At 43.1% G+C, this 23886-nt stretch overlaps 1 protein-coding gene across 1 annotated transcript; it reads right to left on the reverse strand.

Annotated features, from left to right (window-relative positions):
* Window positions 1-625: 625 nt before the first annotated feature.
* CCNJ (cyclin J) lies at window positions 626-20074 on the reverse strand. Its single transcript, XM_040361811.1, has 6 exons — window positions 19693-20074; window positions 18861-18980; window positions 13529-13739; window positions 4245-4544; window positions 3983-4142; window positions 626-3162 (listed from the first exon to the last, which is right to left on the reverse strand). Exons 2-6 carry the CDS (start codon window positions 18927-18929, stop codon window positions 2751-2753), a joined length of 1152 nt encoding a protein of 383 aa, XP_040217745.1. The 5' UTR covers window positions 18930-18980; window positions 19693-20074; the 3' UTR covers window positions 626-2750.
* Between the last annotated feature and the right edge of the window lie 3812 nt (window positions 20075-23886).

Consider the following 23886-nt stretch of genomic DNA (forward strand, 5'->3'; position numbering starts at 1 on the left):
ATTAGAAGTACACAAAAAGAGCTTGAGGGCAAAGGAAGATGTTTTCTGGAATATGGGATAAGCAGCATATCCAGCATAAAATTGCACTAAAAGTTCCATCATTGCTTGGATACTTGCAATTATTTTTGGAGAACTTGATGAATAATGTCTCTAGAAAACACTCGGCACTCTTGGGTTTTAAAGACATTACAAAAGGGTAGAAGGAAAAGTCGATGGCCAAGCAAGCAGGGTCTTCCTGGGTTCCAGCTTCAGCTGTTCCTTTTCACTGGAACATTACCAAAATTTTAGGGATGGAGTAAGACCCGGTTCACACTGGGGCGACTCGTCAAGCGACGCAGCCGCCTGACAAGTCACGTCCCGTTCTACTGAATAGAACCGTTCTATTCACTAGTCGCTCCGACTTAGAAAAAGGTTCTTGTACTACTTCGGGGGGCGACCTGCATTGACTTCTATACAGAAGTTATTTTGCAAGTCGCCTTAGATGTTGTCTTCATGTCGCCCCCAAAGTCGTGCCACCCCTGTGTGAACCGGCTCTAAAACTAATACTTTGTTTTTGGTACTCCTGAAAATATAAAAACAAACCCATTATCCAAACATACCGTTAATTTTAATAAGAGACCACAACTTTTTAGGCAAAAAAAAAACATTTATTTAAAAAAAGTCTGAAGTGCATAGCACTCATTCAGAATTCTGTGTTGTGGTATAATACTCAAGAGTTTCCATATACCCCATCTGAATCCCACAACATTTTGGCTTGTATGAAAAACATGTAACAATGCATTTGAGTCCCTTTTTAATGAACAGCTCCTTCGTGAACATCGCTTTGGCTGCTTTGATAATATTCTTGCACAAAACAAAAAAAGAAAAAAAAGAAAAATTATGCTACATAATAAATAAAGAAAATGTAGTGTCTTTAGTCTGGTCCTGCTGCCTTTCTAAAAAACAAAAAAGGACTATATACAAATGCCAAGTACTGGATAGCATACTATCATTTTATTGTTCTATTAATCTTCAAAGAACATTTACTCCAGTGTTAGTAATAAGCTAGTATGTTCTAGAGTAGTTTTGTAAGGAAAAAAAATAAAAAAAATACCCCCTAAGAGTCAGGCTCACAAGACAGCTATTATTTCAAGTTAGGACAGAGCTTCATAATAATGAGGTAGATAAATAAAGACACTTATGAAGTCCTCAAACTGGAATGTTATTATCTTCTAAAAATGAGGATCTTTAGTGTTCTGGCACTTTTGGAATGAAAACACTTGGCTTTATTTAACAACGATATGTCTCAGCCTATAGCAACCAACCACCAGATAGCTATTAAACCTCTAGCATGATTAAGCTTGTTTCTGATAGGCTGTTACAGACTACTACACACCCCTGCTCTTGGCCTGAGTTTTGTTAATAAGCCCCCCACTTTCTAAACACACTATGTAAATGCTATTTCCTTATGATCAGCAAACGCTATTGAATTTACAAACTACATTAAGAAAAAATAGTAATAAAATAGAATTTACAACTCTTACATTTGGACTCCGCAGCAATAGCTTTAAATAAATTTTAATCAAATGACCAAAAGGTTTCCACCTCTTAAAAAAACAGGGTGTATCCCAATCCCCATCTGTAACAAAAAGTGTGATTAAGTCTACTTTATTACTCTAAAAACACACCGAAATTGCATCGGTATGGAAGGAAGCCTGCAAGAGTCCTCTGATAAAATACTTTTCAGACGACCATACAAAGGCTGAATTTTACATTGGTTTTGGTTGTGGTTGCTTTCATTTTGGTTTCTAAAGAAATAACACATTAAACTATAATTCTATCTACACCATCAAAACCTTACCTAGAATAATAAGAGCGTTAACTACCGAGGTCTATGTTTTCCCCCCATCATGCTGCATATTTATCCAGAACACTACATGATTTACACTCATAACGCAAGGTGTTTTGATACTCCGTTTGAAACACGTTCCAAAAAGGGGCTGAAAAGCAGCTTAGATTTCTTATTAGCCCTTTGCCAGACAAAAGCAAAACATTAAAGACATCTAACCCAGGACAGTACTAGCCACCAGCTAGCCAATGAATGTAGGAGCCAGACAGAAGATTCAAGGCAAGACATATTACTTCCTTGACAAACGAAGGTCAAGAATTAGGCACCAGTGGAAAGGTCTGAGGGAGCCTTGGTATCTTCTAGTCCATCTAGCTTTTGGGACTTTTCTAACTCTATATTAAATAAAACACCAGCAGCATGAAATAGAGTTATATATTATTTCCCTGAGTTAGTGTGGAATATTGCTTTAAAAACAAAAAAAGAAAAAAAAATTATATATGAGGTATAAAGAAAAAATATTAGAACATGACGATTTAGAATTGACCAGTACAGAATGTCATAGGTAACCGTACTTCAGATGAACAAGCACCATTGTGAACACATAACTGGCCAGGCATTTATGGACATGTGACATTGCTAAAGACTAATACTGTATAATCTCCTTCATCACACAGCGAAGATGTCTTCAGAAAGACAAAGTTCCCTGAAGACCATGGTCTGAAAAGCACTTGTTCAAACAGTTCTTTAGCACGTTAAGTGGTTGTGCCTCTATTGGCTTTCAAAGAGCGCCTTTCTGCGCTAGTGTCTATGGGAGCACTAGAAATCCCTCAAAACAAAAAGTATATAAAAAAAAATATATATAAGGACTGTCAATTCACAGCATGTATTTCAAGAGCAGGACAGAGGATGGAGATGGCTGTCATCACCTATCAAAGCACTGAGTTATACAAGAGTAGTGTCCATTCATTGGGAAGCTTCTGTTATAGGTCACCCCTATGCACGGTTTCACTTCTATAGGCACAGCAGCCAAAGAGACACTGGCAGCAGTCTGTATGTGTGTCCGTGGATGGAGACCGGCAGTCAGGCTGGACGTACACGTCTGGAGAGGGAATGCAGAGGTGTGAGCGGCAGAGACAATTTGTTGGCAGCTCGACTGCTGAGCGGTAGGGTGGTGGAACTGTAGTTGGTGCTGGGTCTGCAGGAACTGGGGTAGGTGTTGCTGGACATGAGTGTGCGGTGTGATGGGCGACTGAGGAGGAAATATGCACGGTGCTGCCGAGTGGCTCAGTTGCGATTTGTGCTTGTTTGCTTCCTTTACATCATTGTCATGTGCACTGGAAAGAAAAAAAAAAATGTTTTAATAAAAAAACAGTAATATTTTATAATAGTTTTGCCTCTGACAGTTTGTGTTAACATAGCATCAATGTCTTGCACCTGGGACCTCATTTATCCGCCCGCCCTAAATTCATAGATCCATTTTCATTCATGAAAGCTGTAGTAACAGTTTCTATTAATGGAGCAGCTTGGCAGAAAAAAATAAATAAATACTTAAACGCGAGTTAGGCTGCATTCACACCTGAGCGTTTTGTCGCCTAAAGCTCCAAAACGCTAATGGGGAAAAAATACATTATTCTCTATGGAGATGGTTCACATCCCCACTCCAAAAAGCCTGACGCCGAACGCCTGAAGCTCAAACAAGTTCTGGACCCTTTTTTGTCGCTCGAATTGAGCGTATTTGGGCGTTTTTCTGTTTTTAACATTGGTGACCCTATACCTGTCCAAAATCGCGGTAAAAGTGATGCAAAAATCGCAGAGAAACGCTACGCTCAGGTGTGAATGGGGTCTTACTGCGTTTACAGGCATTTGGCGTTTCAAACGCCTCTGAACATCTGTCCTGAAGTAAACGACCCTGTGTACATGTACTGATAAGATAACAGGAGAGTTCAGGGGGCAGCTGAAAAAAAAATGCCCAACTGCTTCTAAATGCCCATTTACCAGCAGCAGTGTACATGAGGATTTAATGGCCTTTTAAATATTACTGAACTGCACTAACGTGTTTTATTTGTTTCTGATATCTGTCTGCATTGTGTGAAATGACAAGACAAATCCCTTTTAAGACTTGCTGGAGGGAAGAAAATTCATTCCTGTACTTACATCAGTAGCCTCTCGATACAAGGAACAAGAACATCCCAGGCATACGCGGTGAGACGGTGGAGCCTTGTTGGCCAGGAAGGTGTAAGCCGCAGGATAATGCGGGAAGCTGCTACACATGCCGCTGACACAAGTGATGGGAGGTAATTTAAAAATATATGATCTATGAAGAAGAAAAAATAAATAAATACAATGACAGGGTTACACATTGTAAAGACCACTCTCACTGAACTCTGACAATATAAGGGTAGAACGCGCGCTGTACCTTGCAGAGACACTTCTAAGAAATAATCTGCGTATTTTGCCATGTAGATCTTGGTCTTCTCCAGGCAGATCATAGGCCAACCATCATGGAGATCAGTGTCATGGACAGCAATGGATAAGTAGTATTCTATAAAGTGGGCAGGAGTTGGGAGGCACAGGTTCCAGTCGAATGTTTCCAGCAGCAGAAGCTCCATATGAAGAAGGTTCTGTTTGGTCAGCACCAGGTTCATGTTGGTCATACAGCCCAGACTGTTCAGCTGCTCCAGCTTTGGCACTCGATCTTCTTTGTCTTCAAATTTACCTGTAAAACAGATAAGAGTAAGCAAGGCACGCCAATTCTCTTGTATACATGCACGCCTGTACAGACCAGCGTACGTGTAGTTCACATATGGCTTGGGTTGCGACAGACCTGAATTTAATATACAGGGTGGGCCATTTATATGGATACACCAAAAACAAAAGTTGGATTCAAAATGGCCGACTTCAAAAGAGTATCCATGGTCACCACCCATCTTGAAAAGTTTCCCCCCTTACATATACCAATGTGCCACAAACAGGAAGTTAATATCGCCAACCATTCCCATTTTATTAAGGTGTATCCATATAAATGGCCCACCCGGGTGAATTCATATAAATGGCCCACCCTGTACTTTTAAAAAGGTGGTCTTCCACAGTTCCCTTTAACAACCTGCCAACCGCTCACAGTAAATAAACTGTGTGCAGGCGGCAGATACATGCAGCCTTATTCCGGGTTTGGGGTCTGCATGCACGTGCCCCCTGCAGCGATGTTATCCCCTTCCCAGCCAGTGTCATTGTACAGTATTATTACTGATCACTGTATTCAGGATGTCAGTGTCTCCCTCCAAAGGTGGTGTCTGTTAGTGGCAGATTGTCCACCACACTATCACAGTCACACTATAAAAGTGGCTGATGATACAGTATAGAGTCTATAGATGCATAAAGTCCAGTATTTATACACAGAACGGTGCTATAACTTTCACACAAACCAATACACACTTCTTGGGTTTCTTTTTTTCCCAACCAATGACATGTAGCATAACACATTTTGGCCCAAACTTAAGAAATTAAATTAGAACATTTTTTAGATTTGGCTGGCATTGTCATTTTTCAATTAATTTTAGGCTTGCTTTAGGCAATACCAGGAAGCCATTATACAAAAAAGCAGATAAACAAGTTTGAATATACATTAGTCAGTCTAGTAGGAAAATATACACATTTAAAATGATTTGAGGACCAAGCTTACCTGCTATACGGCTCCAATTTCCTATTTTAATATTCTTGTTACCCTTCTAGTTTCCCAACCAGCTGATTTAATTCCAGGACTATTTTCTGAACAGTAGGCAATGGGAGCCTGCAGAATTGGCAAATTGTGTGTTCCTAGGTTCATACACCCCTCTCCCTGTGTAGTGTTGTTCGTTACCCACTTCATTACAAGGCACTTTTACCACCCCCCCTTGCTGCCCAGGCAAAATTCGCACTTTGAATGACAATTGCGCGGTTATGCAACGCTGTGCTCAAATTAAGTTTTATCATTTTTTTTTCACACGAATAGTACTTTCTTTTGGTGCTATTAAATCACCACAATTTGTTTTGCTAAAAATTAGAAAATATACCGAAAAGATTTTCACAAAAAGTTTTAGTTTCCGCTAGAAAATTTTGTAAAATAGTCAATTTCTCTCCTTCACTGATGTGTGAAGATGAGGCTGAACATGCAGCACTAACCGGCATTTCCTGGTTTACAAGTGATCTGCGATTGGACACAACTGATCACATGGGTAAAGAGCTACGTCATCGGTTCTTTACAGAGATTGGGGGGGTCACATCGTGTCTCAGGGACACGGTGCGTCTGCTACACTGCTCACAAGTGCAGCGAGACTGGGGCTACGTCATATTGTCTATGCAGTGGTTAACCACTTCCCGCCCGGCCTATAGCAGAATGACGGCCGGGGGGTGGTTCAGCTATCCTGTTGGGCGTCATGACAACCAGCAAGATAACTGCCGGCACGGCGAACGGTGGTGTGGCGTGTCAGTCTGACCCACCGATGTTAGGAGGAGGCTCTTTACCATGTGATCAGCCATGTCCAACCACGGCTGATCACGATGTAAACATCCGATTGGCGGCTCTCCTGATAGGAGGGGTCTGAGCTGATTGGTTATCATCTCAGCCCCATCCCCCCCCCCCCCCCCACAGACATCCACCCAAGACCACCATGGATTGCCACCACACACACGACCACCAGGTATATGCCAGTGCCCAGGCAGCTGCCAGTGTCCAATTGCAATGCCTGCCAGTGATGATGGTGCCCCATCAGTGCCACCTTATCAGTGAAAGAGAAAAACTTATTTACAAAATTTTCTAACAGGGGGGTAAAAAAAAAAAAAAAACACACACCACACCCCTCCCAATGTTTTGGTCTTTATCAGTTTAGCAAAAAATAAAAGCTGCAGGGGGGGGGGGGGGGGGAAATCAAATACCACCAAAAGAAAGCCATTTGCTTCGGGACAACAGTGGGCAAGGCTGCCCAAGGCAAATAATGTAAGCAGGCTCTAAATGCTTCCACCACTACAGTATAAATCCAAATACCAAAGATTGTTTCTTTGTTGTCCTGGCTAGTTTACAGCTTTACTATAATGAAGAATCAGCCTTCACATGTAAAATTAAAATACTGCTACATTCCCTTTGACAAAACACAACAGCTACTTAGAAAATGTCTTTGCATCAAAGTGACCTTTGGAAAATAAACTAATGAGAAGCGGATTCCTGAGGCCAGTGTTCTGCTGTTGCATTATTTATTCTAATCTTCATACGTGAAAATGCACGCAATGAAATTCCCGACAATACATTCATTTTGTGTGCTAAAGGGAAATATATTCACCAGTATGAATGCTACCGATGTGTACAGACCCACTGAAATCCACTTAGATTACAGTGTAAAACCAGAGACTATGAAAATATTAAGTTAATTTTAAATAAAATGTTGCTTGTCTTGCAAAACGCTCTCAAACCAAGGTTTTACTCCATATAAAAAAAAAAAAAAAAAAAAAAAAACACCACACACACTGAACGCCGCCATTAGTAGTAAAAAAGAAAAATGAGGAAAAATGCCATAAAAACTATCCCCTATTTTGTAAGCGCTATACATTTTGCGCAAACCAAATCGATAAACACTTATTGCGATATTTTTTTACAAAAAAATATGTAGAAGAATATGTATCTGCCTAAACTACAGGAAAAATTTTTTTTTTTTTTTTTTATATCTTTTTTGGGGATATTATTATTATTATAGCAAACTGTAAAAAATATTGCATTTTTTTTTAAATTGTCGCTCTATTTTTGTTTATAGCGCAAAAAATAAAAACCGCAGAGGTGATCAAATACCACCAGAAGAAAGCTTGATTTGTGGGAAAAAAGGATGCCAATTTTGTTTGGGAGCCACGTCGCACGACCACGCAATTGTCAGTTAAAGTGACGCAGTGCCAAATCACAAAAAGGGGCAAGGTCCTTAACCTGCATAATGGTCCGGGTCTTAAGTGGTTAAGACGGCTTTCATAGGGAAACATTGAATTTGACATGTCATGTGACTTGGGGCCTCACAAGTTGAATCCCATGTCACAGCAGCATGTACCGAGCCTTAGTCGGATTTGCATGGCCCTGTCAACACCACTCAACCTGACAAAAGTACATTTTTCAATCAGCTGTCAGAATACATTAGCCAGTAGGGAAATTTGTCCATCTACTTTGCTTAGTCTGGATGTTGGGCACCACTATATTTCCTTCCTTATCCCATTGGCAAAATGAGAAAACTCTTTATGCATTAGGCTAGACCCATGATTTATACGTTTTCTGAAATATAAGCATTGTGAAGCGCTGTGCAAACTGCTGACGCTACAAAAAATGCCGTAGAACAACAACTTACAACACAATTACAAAATCTAAGTTTCTATTGTTTATTCACTTATGATCATTCTGACAGCGCACGTTGATACTGAATCTACATCATATTACGCATTTCAGCCTTCCTAAGTTTTTCTATTCGTTTTTATTTGAATATTATTAAATTGATTATTAAATTTAAAAAAATCATTAGGGTAAGAGGTTGGAGTTAAGGTTAGATTTTAGAGATGGGGTTATTTGTTAGGCTACTACTACATGAATAAATGTAAAATACCGTACATTAAGTGCTAAATAGCACTTAAATATACCAACACAAAATATTAATAATTACATTTTTTTAAAGGTTAGGGGTTATTTATATGCATCGTTACATATTAAAGCGGTTGTAAACCCGCATATACATTTTTTTTTTTTAACCCTGCAAGGCAAAAGCCACATTGAGCTAGTATGCACCGCATATTAGCTCATTATGAAATACTTACCTCGGAACGAGGTAGGGAACTTACCTGGTCCACGCCGAGTGTGTCTTCCGGGTATCGCCGCTCCAGCGCCGAGATTGGCTGGAGCGACGATGACGTCACTCCCGCGCATGCGCGCGGGAGATTTCAATCTGGCATGGGTCGGCGGGGCCGGCCCTTCAGCCAAGGATCCCCCCTGCGCATGTGCCGCTGCAATCAGCGGCGCATTGCGAGGGGAATATCTCCTAAACCGTACAGGTTTAGGAGATATTCTTTATACCTACAGGTAAGCCTTATTATAGGCTTACCTGTAGGCAAAAGTAAAAAAAGTGGGTTTACAACCGCTTTAATGATTTTTAGTTTTATTTATTCATATATTACCATTTTATTTTTTACAGTTTTTCATTTGAGCAGAATAATTGAGCAAAAGGCATTGTTTCGATTCATGTCTATGAGAATAAAAAATGCACTACAGACGCTCCAATCTGCCCAATTCGAGTTCCAAAACTTTGAGGTTCAGAGTGGAGAAAAAAAAAAAAAAAAATCAATTCTCTATAGAGAGGGTTTTATCTATAGAGAATAGATTATTATTTTTTTCTCCTCCAGTGCTTTGGAGCTTCAAGCTACAAAAAGCTGAGGTGTGAAAGGGGCCATAACATTGGTTCTTTAATTGTATTACCCACCTAAGTACAAGTAAATACAGTTGCATCATAACACACTAGACTACCTAGCTAAACTAGATTATCTTTAGACCCCTTTCACACTGGGGAAGTTTTCAGCAAAGCACCTGAAAACCGCCTCCCATTCCAGTGCGACACTGGGGCGGTGCGCTTGCGGGACATTCTGAAAAGTCCTACAAGTAGCATTTTTGGGGCAGGGTTGGAGCGCTGTATTTAGCGCTCCCAAAACGCCCTGCACATTGGAATCAATGTCCAAGTGCTTCTGAAGCACCTAAAAAGCACACCGGAAATGCCACAAGGGAGTTTTTAACCCATTCTTGGGGCTAAAAGCACCGTCGCTGGAGGCCACGAAAACAAGTGGCCCCAGTGTGAAAGAGTCTTATGGAAGAAAGTTAAAAACTTGAGTACTAAGAATATTTTTTTTGATCCTATATACCAAAGGCTGAGACTAATAAAAGACAGGAAATGCTACAGATGATTGGAATCTAGTAAAATGAGCTGCTGTGGCAATTAGTGAGAATGGGATTGATTTATATTGCTTTTATCTGCACATCTTTCAAAAGAGCACAACCCTTAGATCTCAAGATACAAGCTAGTGAGCAGCACTGTATACTTCCACCCACAATCCATCATGAAGCATGCATAGAACATGCTGCATGTACACAAGTTTGAGTCAGCACAGGCAAGTCCAAGCAGTCATTAGAAGGCATATCCACAAACCCTAGCTGGAAGTAAAGGCCCATGTACACAATCAGACTTTGACAACAACGCTCCGATGGACGCGTTTTAATCGGACAATCCAACCGTCTGTATGCTCCATCGGACAACTGTTCGCTGTGAATGCTCTCAAACTTTAACAAAATGTCCAAATCGAGGATAATCCGATCGTCTGTACACAAGTCCATCGAACTAAAACCCAAAAGTTCAAACAAGCATGCTCAGAACCAATGCTAAACATCAGACAATAGCAGAAGTTGCCCAAATAGGTGGCGTAAAGAGCTGAAAAACCACGTGTTTGGTGAATGTTGGCTGAAAAAGTTCTGCAGTGTGTATGCAGAACAAGTTCACGGCCAACGCACCTTCGGACAAAAATCCATGAAAAAGTCAGATCATGTGTATGAGGCTTAAGGCTGACCATACATTATACAAACTTTCCTTTAGATTTTGTCAAAAACCATATAATAGAAGGTCAAACTTAAACAAACACTTTAAATTTGTATGCAATCAGGCAGGCCCATGTACTACATAGTTGAAGGTAAAGCTAAAGCTTCACACTTGCGCAGCTTTTCCTGCCACTTTGGACATCAGAGTCGCATGACAAGTCGTACCCCACGATTCCTAAAGATAACCATTTATATCTGTGTGACTTCAAAAGTAGTCCCTGTACTACTTTGATCCGACTTTGATGCGAGTTGAGGTCCATAGACCAAGGGGTAGATTCATAAAGAGTTACGACGGGCGTATCAGTAGATAGGCCGTCGTAAGTCGGAATCCCCGCTGTCGTATATTTAAGCGTATTCTCAAACTGAGATACGCTTAAATATTGCCAAGATACGACCGGCGTAAGTCTCCTACGCCGTCGTATCTTAACTGCATATTTACGCTGGCCGCTAGGGGCGTGTACGCTGATTTACAGCTAGAATATGTAAATCAACTAGATACGCCTATTCACGAACGTACACCCGGCCGTCGCAGTAAAGATACACCGTTTACGTAAGGGGTTTTCAGGCGTAAAGATAAACCACCAAAAACATTGCGCATCCAATGTTAAGTATGGACGTCGGAACCGCGTCAAAGTTTACGTCGTTTGCGTAACTCGTCCGTGAATGGGGCTGGCCGTAATTTATGTTCACGTCGAAAGCATGATGATTTGGCGACGTCATTTGGAGCATGCGCACTGGGATACGTCCACGGACGTCGCATGCGCCGTTCGAAACATAATTTACGTGGGGTCACAGTTAATATACATAAAACACGCCCACAGCTTCATTTGAATTAGGCGAGCTTACGCCGGCCCAAATACGATACGCCAAATCTTTGAAAATACCAAACTCGCCTCTCAAAGTTACGGCGGCGTAGCGTATAGGAGATACGCTACGCCCAAAAGGTACGTGAATCTACTCCCAAGTTTACAAGTTTAGGCATTCCCTGAAATTACGTCAAAGTCACGGGAAATTGAATAAGAAAATTGTATACAACGTATGGCTAGCCTTACCCCAGATCAACACATAGCTCCTCCAGCAGACAGGCCACAGTCCACCTAATCCCTGTCTGAGGCTGCCCATTTCATATGGGGAGGGGGGGGGGGGGGGGTATACATACAGTGACACACTGACAGTGTATGCATGACTTTTCTTAGTTTAGCAAGACATTTGTTACCAGGAAGCCTGCCATAAACCAAAAACAAATATATCAAAACGTAAAAGGAATAGGCTACAATTTTCCCATGCTTCTCCAATGCCTTGACATTTCAATCTCAGCTGTTACCAAATTTTAGCAGAGACAAGGTCCATTAATTTGGTCTCCGATTCTGCAACAGGTGGCAACTTGCCTCTTTAATCACCGACATGCATCACAGATTCAATGGCTGGTGATTAAATGCATGCAAGGAACCGATGGGATGCAATTACATACAGATCTTGTATACCCTCCATATATTAATACAGGGATCCTCAAACTACGGCCCTCCAGCTGTTGCGGAACTACACATCCCATGAGGCATTGTAACACACTGACATTCACAGACATGACTAGGCATGATGGGAATTGTAGTTCCTGAACAACTGGAGGGCCATAGTTTGAAGACCCATGTATTAATAATTAAAAAGGATGAGTTAATGGCCCCGCCCCCTCTTAAGGATCTGTAAATGATCACATGCATCTAGTAAAAAGGTCTAGTTCACACCTATGCAGTTTGCCTTTAGCCCTGGTTCACAGTGGTGTTTTGACATGAGATTAGACATGTAAAATTGGTGGCATTCACACCATCCTAATTAGGATGGCTCTGCACCGATTTCAAAAAGTTGTTTCTGTACTTTTTTTTTGCGATTTACATTGACATCCGTCTCTAATCGCGGCTGAAATTGGGACCGACAAGCGGGAGGGAAATCGTGCAAGTTCAGCTGGACTCTGATGGCTTCATTACCGCAGTCCAGTGTGAACCTGGGCTTAAACTGTTTCTGCACATGCATTGTTTGAGGAGTTTTGCATTCTTTAGGTTTTAGATTTTTTGGGCAGAATTGCGTTTGTTGTTAGGCAGATTAAAAAAATAAAAAAAAAAACAAGCTAGTCTCCATATACACTGGGAAGGTATGCATGCACGCACACACTGGAATATACATTTTTTATAATATTTGTATATATATATATATATATATATATATATATATATATATATATATATATATATATATATATATATATACACACACACACACACACACACCTAAAAGCCTGTACCTAAAAAAAGGCAAGCATTTTACTGATCATTTAATGCAAAAAACTTTTGTGCCAGAAAAGTCAGTAAAATGCTTACAGCCATGTGCATGTAGCCTTCACCTGATATAAAAATATATATAACACACATATAAATAAATATTGAACTTTATTATTACTAGGTAATTATACATTTGAGAAACTGAACAGCAGTGCATGTGCCTTACATGGCGTTGGACAGAGCCTTCAGCCCTGCGTAAGCGCAAAACTTGAACGGCTCAAAGCTTACACAGGGCAGTTTTTCTAATGCTGATGGACGATGCCGCCACATGTTCAGTAATGGAGGGGGAAAATTTATATATATATATATATATATATATATATATATATATATATATATATATATATATATATATATATATATATATATATATATATATATATATATATATATATATATATATATATATATATATATATATATACACATATACATATACACACACACACACACACACAGCGCTTTTTTTCCCCCATTTGTTGTAGTAGAGAAAACTTGCCGATTGAATTTCATTTTTTTTGAGGCATCTTAGCCCAAGGCTGAACACATTTGACTTTGCACAGATGACATGACAGAAGGAGGTCAGTGTTAATAACCAAGTTAAATTCTGAAGTTTTAACTGGATAGAGAAGGATCCTCTCCATATAAACAAGTCAGGACACTGAAAAAAACAAACATATTGCAAGTTCCCATGCACAACAGGTTTTTAGCATTAGTGAATTAAATATCACTTACTTGCTAAAAGCAGACACGATAATGCCACAATATGGAGCTGTTGGATAGAAATATCATATCGGTCCATGAAGAGATCCAGCAAGTACACAGCGAGGTGGCGAGCAGTTGAACACAGTTTAAATCGATTGCTGACAATAGCTATCAAGTCTGCAAAGTAGCGTCTTAGGTTCAGCTGGGGAGACTGGCCTTTGTAGGACGGAAGCTTCAATTCCTAAGTAAACAGACAGAAAATTGTAATTTGAGCTTTGCAGACAATTGGAGAGAAAACCTTAACCTCTGTCACAGAGCTTTCTGGCATTCTTGTACAGTAATTAACACAAAAAGTTTCCATCCATAGTCAGTTCAATTAATTGAATATATTTAACTAGGTTTTTTATTCTTTAGATTTTTTTTTTTTTTTTACCTTAAATGCATAGAAATGCTTTAACTAAAATGCAGGTATTAATCACTACTTAATACCTTTAAGAGTGTAAATGTTCTTTTAAATAAAATGTATCTTTAATAAAATTAGTATCCAATACCAATGTAATTCCCTACACACAGCTTTGCCAGAATACCAAGCAATCAACAGTTTGCACTTGCTTACATGAAGAGAGAGAGAGGAGCATTAGAGAAGAACTTCACCCTCCAAATGAAATTGCCCTCTACTTACCTTTATTCTACTTCTGGAGCTTAAAAACATTTACTAGTCTAATGGACGCTGCGTTTTTTTTCCCTTTCTGCTCTCCTATCCCATCCCACCCCTTCATCTTTATGTTTGACATCACCGGAAGTCGGCTGTCTCTTCCTGGTTCCCGGAGCCAGCCCATCCATTGATGTGGTGGCAGATCCCAGCACATGTGCATGCCCATGTTTACATGAATGGTGGGTAATGCTTCCTGGGATATCTGACGTCAGCATCCTAGGAGCCGTGAATGGCAGCATGGTACAAGGCAAGATGAGAACAATTAAAAAAAGTGTGCATGTATATTTTTTTATTTAAAAAGCAGAGTTCCGCCAAAAAAAATAATAAAAAAAAAAAAATGTTTTTTTAAAAAAAATCAGCAGCTACAAATACTGCAGCTGCTGACTTTTAATATATGGACACTTACCTATCCTGGGCACCCGCGATGTCGGGTCCTGAAGCCGATCTGTTGCTCAGCTCTTGGGTGCTGCCGCCATCTTTGGTGGGGGAAATCAGGAAGTGAAGCCTTGCGTCTTCACTTCCTGGTTTGCTATTGCGCATGTGGCGCTGTGCGATCCCTCTGGTCCCTGCTGTCTTCTGGGACCTGTGCATCTCCTAGAACAGTGGTCATCAACCCTGTCCTTCGTGCCCACTTACAGGCCAGGTTTGCAAGATAACTTCAATACATCACAGGTGATACCATTTGCTGCTCAGTGATTGCAGTATTCTAGTCTGCATCTCCCCAAGGTAATACATAAAACCTGGCCTGTTAGTGGGCCCTGCAGGACAGGGTTGATGACCACTGTCCTAGACGACAGCTGGGGGGACAGAGTAGACACCAGACATGGTGTACCACCTCAGTGATCTATGCCCGGAAGTGGGAGCAAATACCTGTATTACACAGGTATCTGCTCCCTCCTCCCCCTGAAAGATGGCAAATGTGACACCGGAAAGAGGGCAAGGTGGGGATTCCAAAAAGTGAAAGTTCAATTTTTGGGTGGAACCCCCACTTTAAGATTAATTATTTTTATTTATTTTTGTTTCAGAAAAGTCTCCTCCACCTTCTCCTTTAAAAACACGGAGCAAAGGGTAGAGGATTAAATTGCAGCAAAGTAATTTTTGAGTCAAGATCTGCTTTATTCCCATCAGTTACTGCAGACAACTAACTTTGAGACACTAATTAATCAGGCCTGTAGTATTCAAGTTGACCCTGGATGCAAGAAAAAAAAAAAAAAAAAAAAGAGAAAAGAAAAAGGGGGGGGGGGGGGGGAGGACTCAGGACAACTATACAAAGTCTGGGGGCGAAATGTCTCTTGATTGTTGTTTTGTGTCCAGAGTTTTAATTGATTAAAACGACCCAAATATATTTTCACCATATATTGCTCAAAGCTGAAAAAGACGGAGTTACCAGAAAAATGCAGCAACCAATCAGAAGGTGGGTGGTAGAGAAGGAAAAGACTTATAGCTAGATTCAGGTACATTAGCTTAACTTTGCGGCGGCGTAGCTTAAAGCGGAAGTTCACCGATAAATGCTGTTTTTTACTCTTTTACCCTTAGTCTGATGCTCATTTAGTCTAGGGGAATCGGCTAGTTGTTTTAAAATCCGAGCATTACTTACCGTTGTAGAGGGCGATCTTCTCCGCCACTTCCGGGTATGGGTCTTCGGGAGCGGGCGTTCCTTCTTGATTGACAGTCTTCAGAAAGGCTTCCAACAGTCACATCCATCGCGTCACGAGTAGCCGAAAGAAGCCGAACGTCGGTGCGGCTCTATACTGCGCACCGACGTTCGGCTACTTTCGGAAAACCGTGACGCGATGGATGCGACCGTCGGAAGACTGTCAATCAAGAAGGAACGCCCAGTCCCGAAGACCCATAACCGGAAGTGGCGGAGAAGATCGCCCTCTACAACGGTAAGTACTGCTCGGATTTTAAAACAACTAGCCGATTTCCCTAGACTAAATGAGCATCAGACTAAGGGTAAAAACAGGATTTTACCGGTGAACCTCCGCTTTAAGGCATTTAAAGCGGGGGTTCACCCTATCGACAGGAAAAAAAAAAAAAATTTTTCTTTTACCTTTAAATCAGGCACTGTAGCGCGAGCTACAGTATGCCTGTCCCGAATTTTTTCCCCCCATACTCACCTTGTAGTCGTCCATCGAAGATACCGGGGAATGGGCGTGCCTCTGGAGACGGAGGATGATTGACGGCCGGCTCTGGCGCGTCACGCTTCTCCGGAAATAGCCGAAATAGGCTTGGTCTTCACGACGCGTGCGCATAGCCTGTGCGCACGCGCCGTGAAGAGCCGAGACCTACTCCGGCTGTCTTCGGGGAGAGTGACGTGCCAGGGCCGGCCGTCAATCATCCTCCCTCTCCATAGGCACGCCCATTCCCCGCGGGAGCCGGAATCTACGATGGACGACTACGAGGTGAGTACGGGGTTAAAAAAATCGGGACAGGCATACTGTAGCTCGCGCTACAATGCCTGTCTCGATGGTAACATCATGTGGGTCAGGGTGAACTACCGCTTTAAGCTACGCCGCCGTAAGTTAGCTAGGCAAGTACATGATTCACAATGTACTTACCTGCTAAGTTACGGCGGCGTAGCCTAAATCGGCGGGCGTAAGGGCGCCTAATTCAAATGTGTGTTAGGGGGCCGTGTTGTATGCCAATTGTGCTTGACTTTACGTTTTTCACGTTTTCTTATAACTGCGCATGCGCCGGGCGCCTACATTTCCCAGTGTGCATTGCGGCCAAGTACGCCGCACGGGCCTATTGATTTTGACGTGGACGTAAACTACGTAAATCCCGATTCACGGGCGACTTATGCAAAAAATTTCGATTTCGACGCGGGAACGGCAGCCATACTTGACATTACTATTCCAATAGGGCCTAGCTAACTTTACGCGGCCTATCTCTTACGTAAACGGCGTAAAAGTACTGCGTCGGCCGGGCGTACGTTCGTGAATAGGCGTATCTACTCATTTACATATTCTACGCCGACCGCAATAGAAGCGCCACCTAGCGGCCATCCAAAATATTGCAATCTAAGATAGGACGGCGCAAGCCGTTGTATCTTAGATATGTTTAAGCGTATCTCTGTTTGAGCATACACTTAAACATAAGTCGGCGTAGATTCTGAGTTAGGTCGGCTTATCTACTGATAAGTCGGCCTAACTCTTACTGAATCTACCTATTAATGTCAATGGGATAGCTTTTGGCAGCCAACTAAATCTATTACTTGTATTTTAAAAAAAGACATCAGTAAACAGTACTTGTACCTATGCAACAAACGCAGCACAATGGGCGCACTCACTATACACACACACTAGGTCATTGTTCAAAATATAAATCAAAAATTTGACTCATCCTACACACGCACACCAACATTTCCAACAAGCACCCCCTTATATTTTAGATTGAAAACGTCTGAGGTTCCAATTGAATTGTGCAGATTATAGATGCGACTCTACAGAGAAACAATTCATCAAATTAATGTGAGCAACCATGGCAACCCAATCCACTCCAATGGGTGCTAGAGCAAACAAAGTGCCGGGACCGAGCACAACAATACTTTATTCTCTATTGAATGGAAATTAGTATTTACTATAAATACAGAGCTAGATTTCAAAAACTTAGCAATAAGGATGAGCCGGAGACCCTCCACCTCCATGAAAGGGGACACTTGTAGCAACACAAGAGGCTTTGGCAATCGCTGGCCACTTTGCTGTTTTAAAGGAACAACCCCCCCCCCCCTCTCTCTCTCTCCTGCTGGTGAATAACAAAAGGGATTTAAACCATGAAAATCTATTTGTGGTAGCACCCCAGAGCCTGCTCACAAGGTATTTTCAAACACATATGCCCTAAAGGAAACTGCCGGCTCCCTGCTACTTAACACCGGAGTGTGAACAGAGGCATGGGGAATTGACCAGCTGGCTCCAACCTAGGAGCAGCCAGAAGACCTGCAAGACAATGCAACACCAAGGATCTTCCCCCTTGGGCAACATCACAGAAAGACCAAGACCACAAGCCGCTCAGATCACCTCTGCCCCCCACACTGCCGTTAGAACAGGCACAAAACCAAAATGTGTCAAAGTTAAAATTACAAGAAAAACAAAAAAAAAAAAAAAAAAGTTTTATTATTTTGTGTATAGATGTAGAGAATATATTTTAGGAAAAAAAATAAAACTAAATTATAGAATTTTTGACTTGTACGAATATTTTAATGTAAAAAGAAAAAAAGTTGCTAAAATATATATTTTGCCATTTTTAGTAAAAATATATATATATATATATATATATATATATATATATATATATATATATATATATATATATATATATATATATAAAAAATGTTTGGGGGGGGGACACAAAACGGATACATTTTTTTTCAAGTTGCAATGTTTAATACCAACAATAACTTGAAAAGGTTATTATTAGGTAAACTGGCAAACACAAATGGTTACAACTTGTTTTGCATGCGTTTAAACTCAACAAATTCTAAAACTTATTTTAGGCAAGGTTAGAATATTTTTTTCCCTATGCCCAAACCATGTACACTACAGATTACGGGAGGCCAGAACCCAATTGATAAAATTGGATTAAGCGTCCCTTTTTATTGCACGGGACCCCTACAATCCAGGGGGGCGGGGGGTCTCTCCCATTTACCTTATAGCGGAGCGCTTGGTGGATATCGGCAGCCAGCTGGCCCTTCCACCACAAGCCTTCCAGCTCCATGGCCCGACACGTCAGGAGGTCCAATTCCGGGAGAAGGAGAAGAAGTTCAGCCTGGAAGACAAGGCGGTCAGTTGAGTTTCCTCCATGAGCTATAAAAGGGCCGGCCCCTGAGAACTTTCCATACAAAGGGCCCGACACATCATCACAACACACACTCTCCCCGCTCTCTTATTTGCACTTAATTAAAATCCCACCAACAGAGGTTTAACCCTTCCCTCCCCAGCTCATCCCATTAATGTGGTGATGGGAAGGAAGGAGAGGCCAGCTAAGGTCATCAGGAGGAATGATGGGACATTGGATCCTGAGGATACCACAGGGACCTTTAATCTTTTTATATATATATATATATATATATATATATATATATATATATATATATATATATATATATATATATATAGTAAACAATGATTCCCTCCAGTGTCCAATCAGATGGAAGCATTGCAATCACATGGTTTATATAAAGATCTCACTGATATTAATGTGATCTGAGTGTAAAATGACATTTTCCAGGATGAGCTCAGCGATTGGCTGAGCAGACTGGGGGGGTCCCAGCTTGTTATTTGATAAAGTCCCATACAGCTACAAGGCTGCCGATAATAATAATAATCGGGTGATGTATGTCATGTAATGGGCTGTGCAGGGGGTGATGTCCATGGAGGCTCCCAGGCTGCAGCCAACAAAGCCCCCCCCCCCCCGCACACTCACATTCGCCCCCCGTGAAAGTTCCCCATCCCTCCCCTTCCCCCTCCGACCGACCGACCTCGCTCACTAATCAGCTCCGGATCGCCGCTCACAGCCCAAGTACATCTCGTCCGCCCCGTCACCGATCCCCCTGTTCTGCTGGTCGGCCCCGTCCATCAATCGGTCAGGCTCTCCCCATCCATTGTTAAAGGGCCGAGCTTCACTGACTGTATACAAAGCCTACGCTCGGACCCATGCCGCTGAAGGGTTCCGCCAATAGCAGGGCAGCTTTCAGCACGGCCTTCTGGCAAGCACCAATCACTGCGCGCCTCTCTGGCTGGGTATGCGGGCGAGGAAACACGATACCCGCCCTCCGAATAAGTTTGGCTCTTCCAGGATACCGTAGCCGGATTGGACTCTACACATCTGGCTACGTCACGGCTTGAGGGCTGGGGATGTACAGGCGGGGGGCGTGGATTGGGCTGGAAATGTACAGGCTGGGGGCGTGGATTGGGTTTAAGATATACAAGTGGGCGGCGTGGATTGGGCTGGGAACGTACAAGGCGGGGGGCGTGGATTGGGCTGGGGTTGTACAGGTGGGGGCGTGGATTGGGCTTTAGACGTACAGGTGGAGGGAAGCAAAGGAGGGGAGTGGCTTGGGTTGGAAGATATTCAAGTAGGGGGCGTGGATAAGCAATGTCGGGGAGTGACTTGGGCTGGGTAATAGGCAGACGGGAAGCGTTAAGGATACGCCCCATTTTTACCTCTTTACGCCCGTGCCTGCATATCCCCGTCCCAAACCATTCGCTTCCATTGTTTCATTCCACACCCCCTGCACAGGCGTGGCTTAGGCTGAGGATGTGCAGCCAGCAGCCGCGGGCGGGAAGTGAGGGGAGCGACATGGGCGCTGCCGAGGGGCGTGGACGGAGGCACAGAGAGGCGTGGTATAGGGTGGGAATGTGCACTCAGGGGGCGTAAAGGTACAAAAGAGAGGGAGGTGACTCGGATTCATTCAACGCCCCCAGGCACTAAGTGTGATGGAGGATGGGCGGGGTTGGAGGCGGGGCTCGTTTCCAGCTAGAGAGGCAGCCAGCTGCACTGTAATAAGAGAGGGCAATGCAGGTCATGTGGGGACAATTCATTCACAAGGTGGTCTGGCTGCTTCACTTCAAAGAGATATCTTCAGTGCCCATCTCCAGAGGAATCCCTACAGCCTCCTACAGGCTTTATCATGTACAACTAATGATATTGCAGAGGAGCGCTCATTAGATGTAATGCCTCAATTGCTCTACATTTGTCAGTCTTTTTTTCCTTCATTTTAGTCTGCTGATCCTGCCAGTCATACACTTCCTGTGCTGCAGTGACAACACCCACTGTACTGTATCAATGATCAGCTGTGTCACCCTAGGGCACAGAGCATGCCGGTGTTCTATCCAGAAATGCCCCAGATGGGTCAGTGCATGTTCAGTAACAAATGTTATATGTTGATCATATAAAAAAATATCGTGACTTTATACAAGACAAAGGCTATTGCCAGGGCAGCTGATAGAAATCATGGGGCCCCGTACAGCCTACCTGACGGGGGCCCCTTCAGCTCCACCCCTGGTCCCGCCTTCAGCCCCTCCCCAAACTCCGCCTTGAAACTCTCTGCAGCACATTACGGCATTGGCGGCACTGTCTCTGCAGGTAGCACATGCGTTATGGGACATAACGCATGTGCTACCTGCAGACAGTAGTACCCATTCTGCCAATGCCATATTGTGCTGCAGACAGTGCCACCCATGCCATATTGTGCTGCAGACAGTGCCACCCATTCCGCCAATGCCATATTGTGCTGCAGATAGTGCCACCCATGCCGCCAATGCCATATTGTGCTGCAGGCAGTGCGACCCATGCTGCCAATGGCATAATGCATGGGTGGCACTGTCTCTGCAGGCGTTATGAGTTGCACTGTCTGCAGTACATTATGGGTTTGGTGATTTGGCGGCATGGGTGGCACTGTCTCTGCAGGCAGCACATGTGTTATGGCCTTAGCGTCATGAGTTGCACTGTCTGCAGTACATTACGGGTTTGGCGATTTGGCGGCATGGGTGGCACTGTCTCTGCAGGCAGCACATGCGTTATGGCCTTAGCGTCATGAGTGGCACTGTCTGCAGTACATTACGGCATTGGCGGCATGGGTGGCACTCTCTCTGCAGGCAGCACATTCATTATGGGCAGACAGAGCCACCCATGCCACAATGTATAGATGCTGCTGCTCCCCCCCCCCAAGCAAGCACACACTTGACCTGACCTGTGTAATTGTTGGATGGGCCCAAAGAGTCACTTATTCCTGATCCTGCAGCTGCCTGGACTTGAGAGTCCACAAACTATTCCAGTAGATGATCATGAGATGCCTCTGCCTATATCCTCTGCCGGCGCTGCTCCCCTTGAGTCGCCTCACTGCCTCACTCTCTCTTCACGCGGAGAGAGAGGAATCAGAATCACTCCGCGGCGCCAGGAGGTGACGGCACTACAGAAGGCGCGATGGACGGGACTTGAGCCAGCATGGCATGAGGAGCTGGCGCGGATGAGGTATTCTTCCACGCCCAAAATACAAGAAATAGTCCCTCCCCTGCTGCGGCCAACACATAAGAATGCACATAGCAAGTAAAAATAAATAAATATGTAAAATGTAAATGGGGGGAGGCGGGAGGTGTCGTTGCTGTGTGGGATTGGTGCTGGACGTTGTTAATGGACCCTAATCGGTCTTTTTTTTTACAATTAACTACTTATCTGTTCAGGTTGCCGGGCCCGGTACAACTGGGCCAGTTGTACTGGCCTATCAGCGGCCCTGGCTATTGCAATACCATATGATATGCTGATCAGCTGGCGTGACGTCAACACAGCGCATGCGCAGATCGTTGGAGGCATTATCCGACACTATGCAAACAGCGGGGGAACGTGGTTGTCAGATTGAGGCTTGCTGTTGGGTTGAATGGCGGGTTTTGTGTGTGTTGCCACCCGTCCTTACACCCAGTAAACCCGCCCTGCAACACAGACAAAACCCATCCTTCAGCACACAAAAAAACTGCCCCGTAACAGCCATCCACTGTTTGCATAGCTTTGAATACTGTCTCCCATCAAAAAATGCCGCAGATGATCTGCCCATGCGCTGTGTTTACATCACGCCAGCTGATCAACATATCAGCTGGAGTGACGTTTGTTACTGCAAATGCGCAGACTCATCGGGGGCATTTTTTGATGGGAGGCATTTCTCGATAGAACACCGGGACTACAGAACACCTCTCTCTACCCATCTCCATAACATGGGGGAGGAGTTTTGTATTTCACAGAAGTGATCTTTAGCGCTGTTTAACCACTTCTGCCCCGGAAGGATTTGCCTCCCTAATGACAGGCCATTTTTTGCGATACGGCACTGCGTCCCTTTAACTGACAATTGCACGGTCGTGCGACACCGTACCCAAAAAATAAATAAAAATAATCTTCTTTTTCCCACAAATATAGTTTTCTTTTGGTGGCATTTGATCACCTCAGCGGTTTTTATTTATAAACAAAAAAATTTATAAACAAAAAAAAGAGTGACAATTTTGAAAAAAAATAGCTTTTTTATTTTTTTGTTTTTACTGGTAATGACGGTGATCTGAGATTTTTAGCGACGTTGCGGCGAAAAAAACTGACCCCCAAATGACACTTTTTTGGGGCCAGTGACATTATTACATTGATCAGTGCTATAAAAATGCACTGATCAATGTAAAAATGACACTGGCAGGGAAGGGGTTAACACTAGGGGCGATCAAGGGGTTAAGTGTGTTTCCTGGGTGTGTTCTAGCTGTAGCGGGGATGGGTTACCAGGGACATGACAGAGATCACTGGGAATGGAAGATCTCTGACGTCATTGGGCAGAATGGAGAATCGCCTTGTTTACATAGGCAGTTCCCCGTTCTGCCTCTGTACAAAGCTATCGCGGGTCGCCGGAGGACATCGAGTCCACGAGCGCGCCCGCTATCTCCTATGCAAAGACCGACGTAGGAAAGCAGACCTGCCACAGTATATGAAAACATAGAAACGTAACCAACCTTTGTAGTGTCATATGGTTTTCCAAACCACTGCAAAGGTTTGTCTGCACTGTAGGGCTCCTTTCACACGGGCTTGTCTGTTTGATGGACTTCACTTGCTCAGGCGGATCACATGTCCCTCTCCGCTCACTGTGCAGAGATGGACCTGTCAGAGTCCCGCTCTTCCCAATGGGGAGATCAGATGAAAATGGACT

The sequence above is a fragment of the Rana temporaria genome, chromosome 8 (assembly GCF_905171775.1).
Source record: "Rana temporaria chromosome 8, aRanTem1.1, whole genome shotgun sequence".
NCBI classification, from domain to species: domain Eukaryota; kingdom Metazoa; phylum Chordata; class Amphibia; order Anura; family Ranidae; genus Rana; species Rana temporaria.

What these genes read in the sequence shown, in the direction of transcription:
- CCNJ (XM_040361811.1), bottom strand. Translation starts at nt 18,929, where the DNA reads ATGGAGCTGGAAGGCTTGTGGTGGAAGGGCCAGCTGGCTGCCGATATC. An exon ending in ACCAAGCGCTCCGCTATAAG is followed by an intron (nt 13,740 to 18,860) that starts GTAAATGGGAGA and finishes CTGTTTACTTAG; the next exon opens with GAATTGAAGCTTCCGTCCTA. An exon ending in CTTAGAAGTGTCTCTGCAAG is followed by an intron (nt 4,143 to 4,244) that starts GTACAGCGCGCG and finishes TCTTCTTCATAG; the next exon opens with ATCATATATTTTTAAATTAC.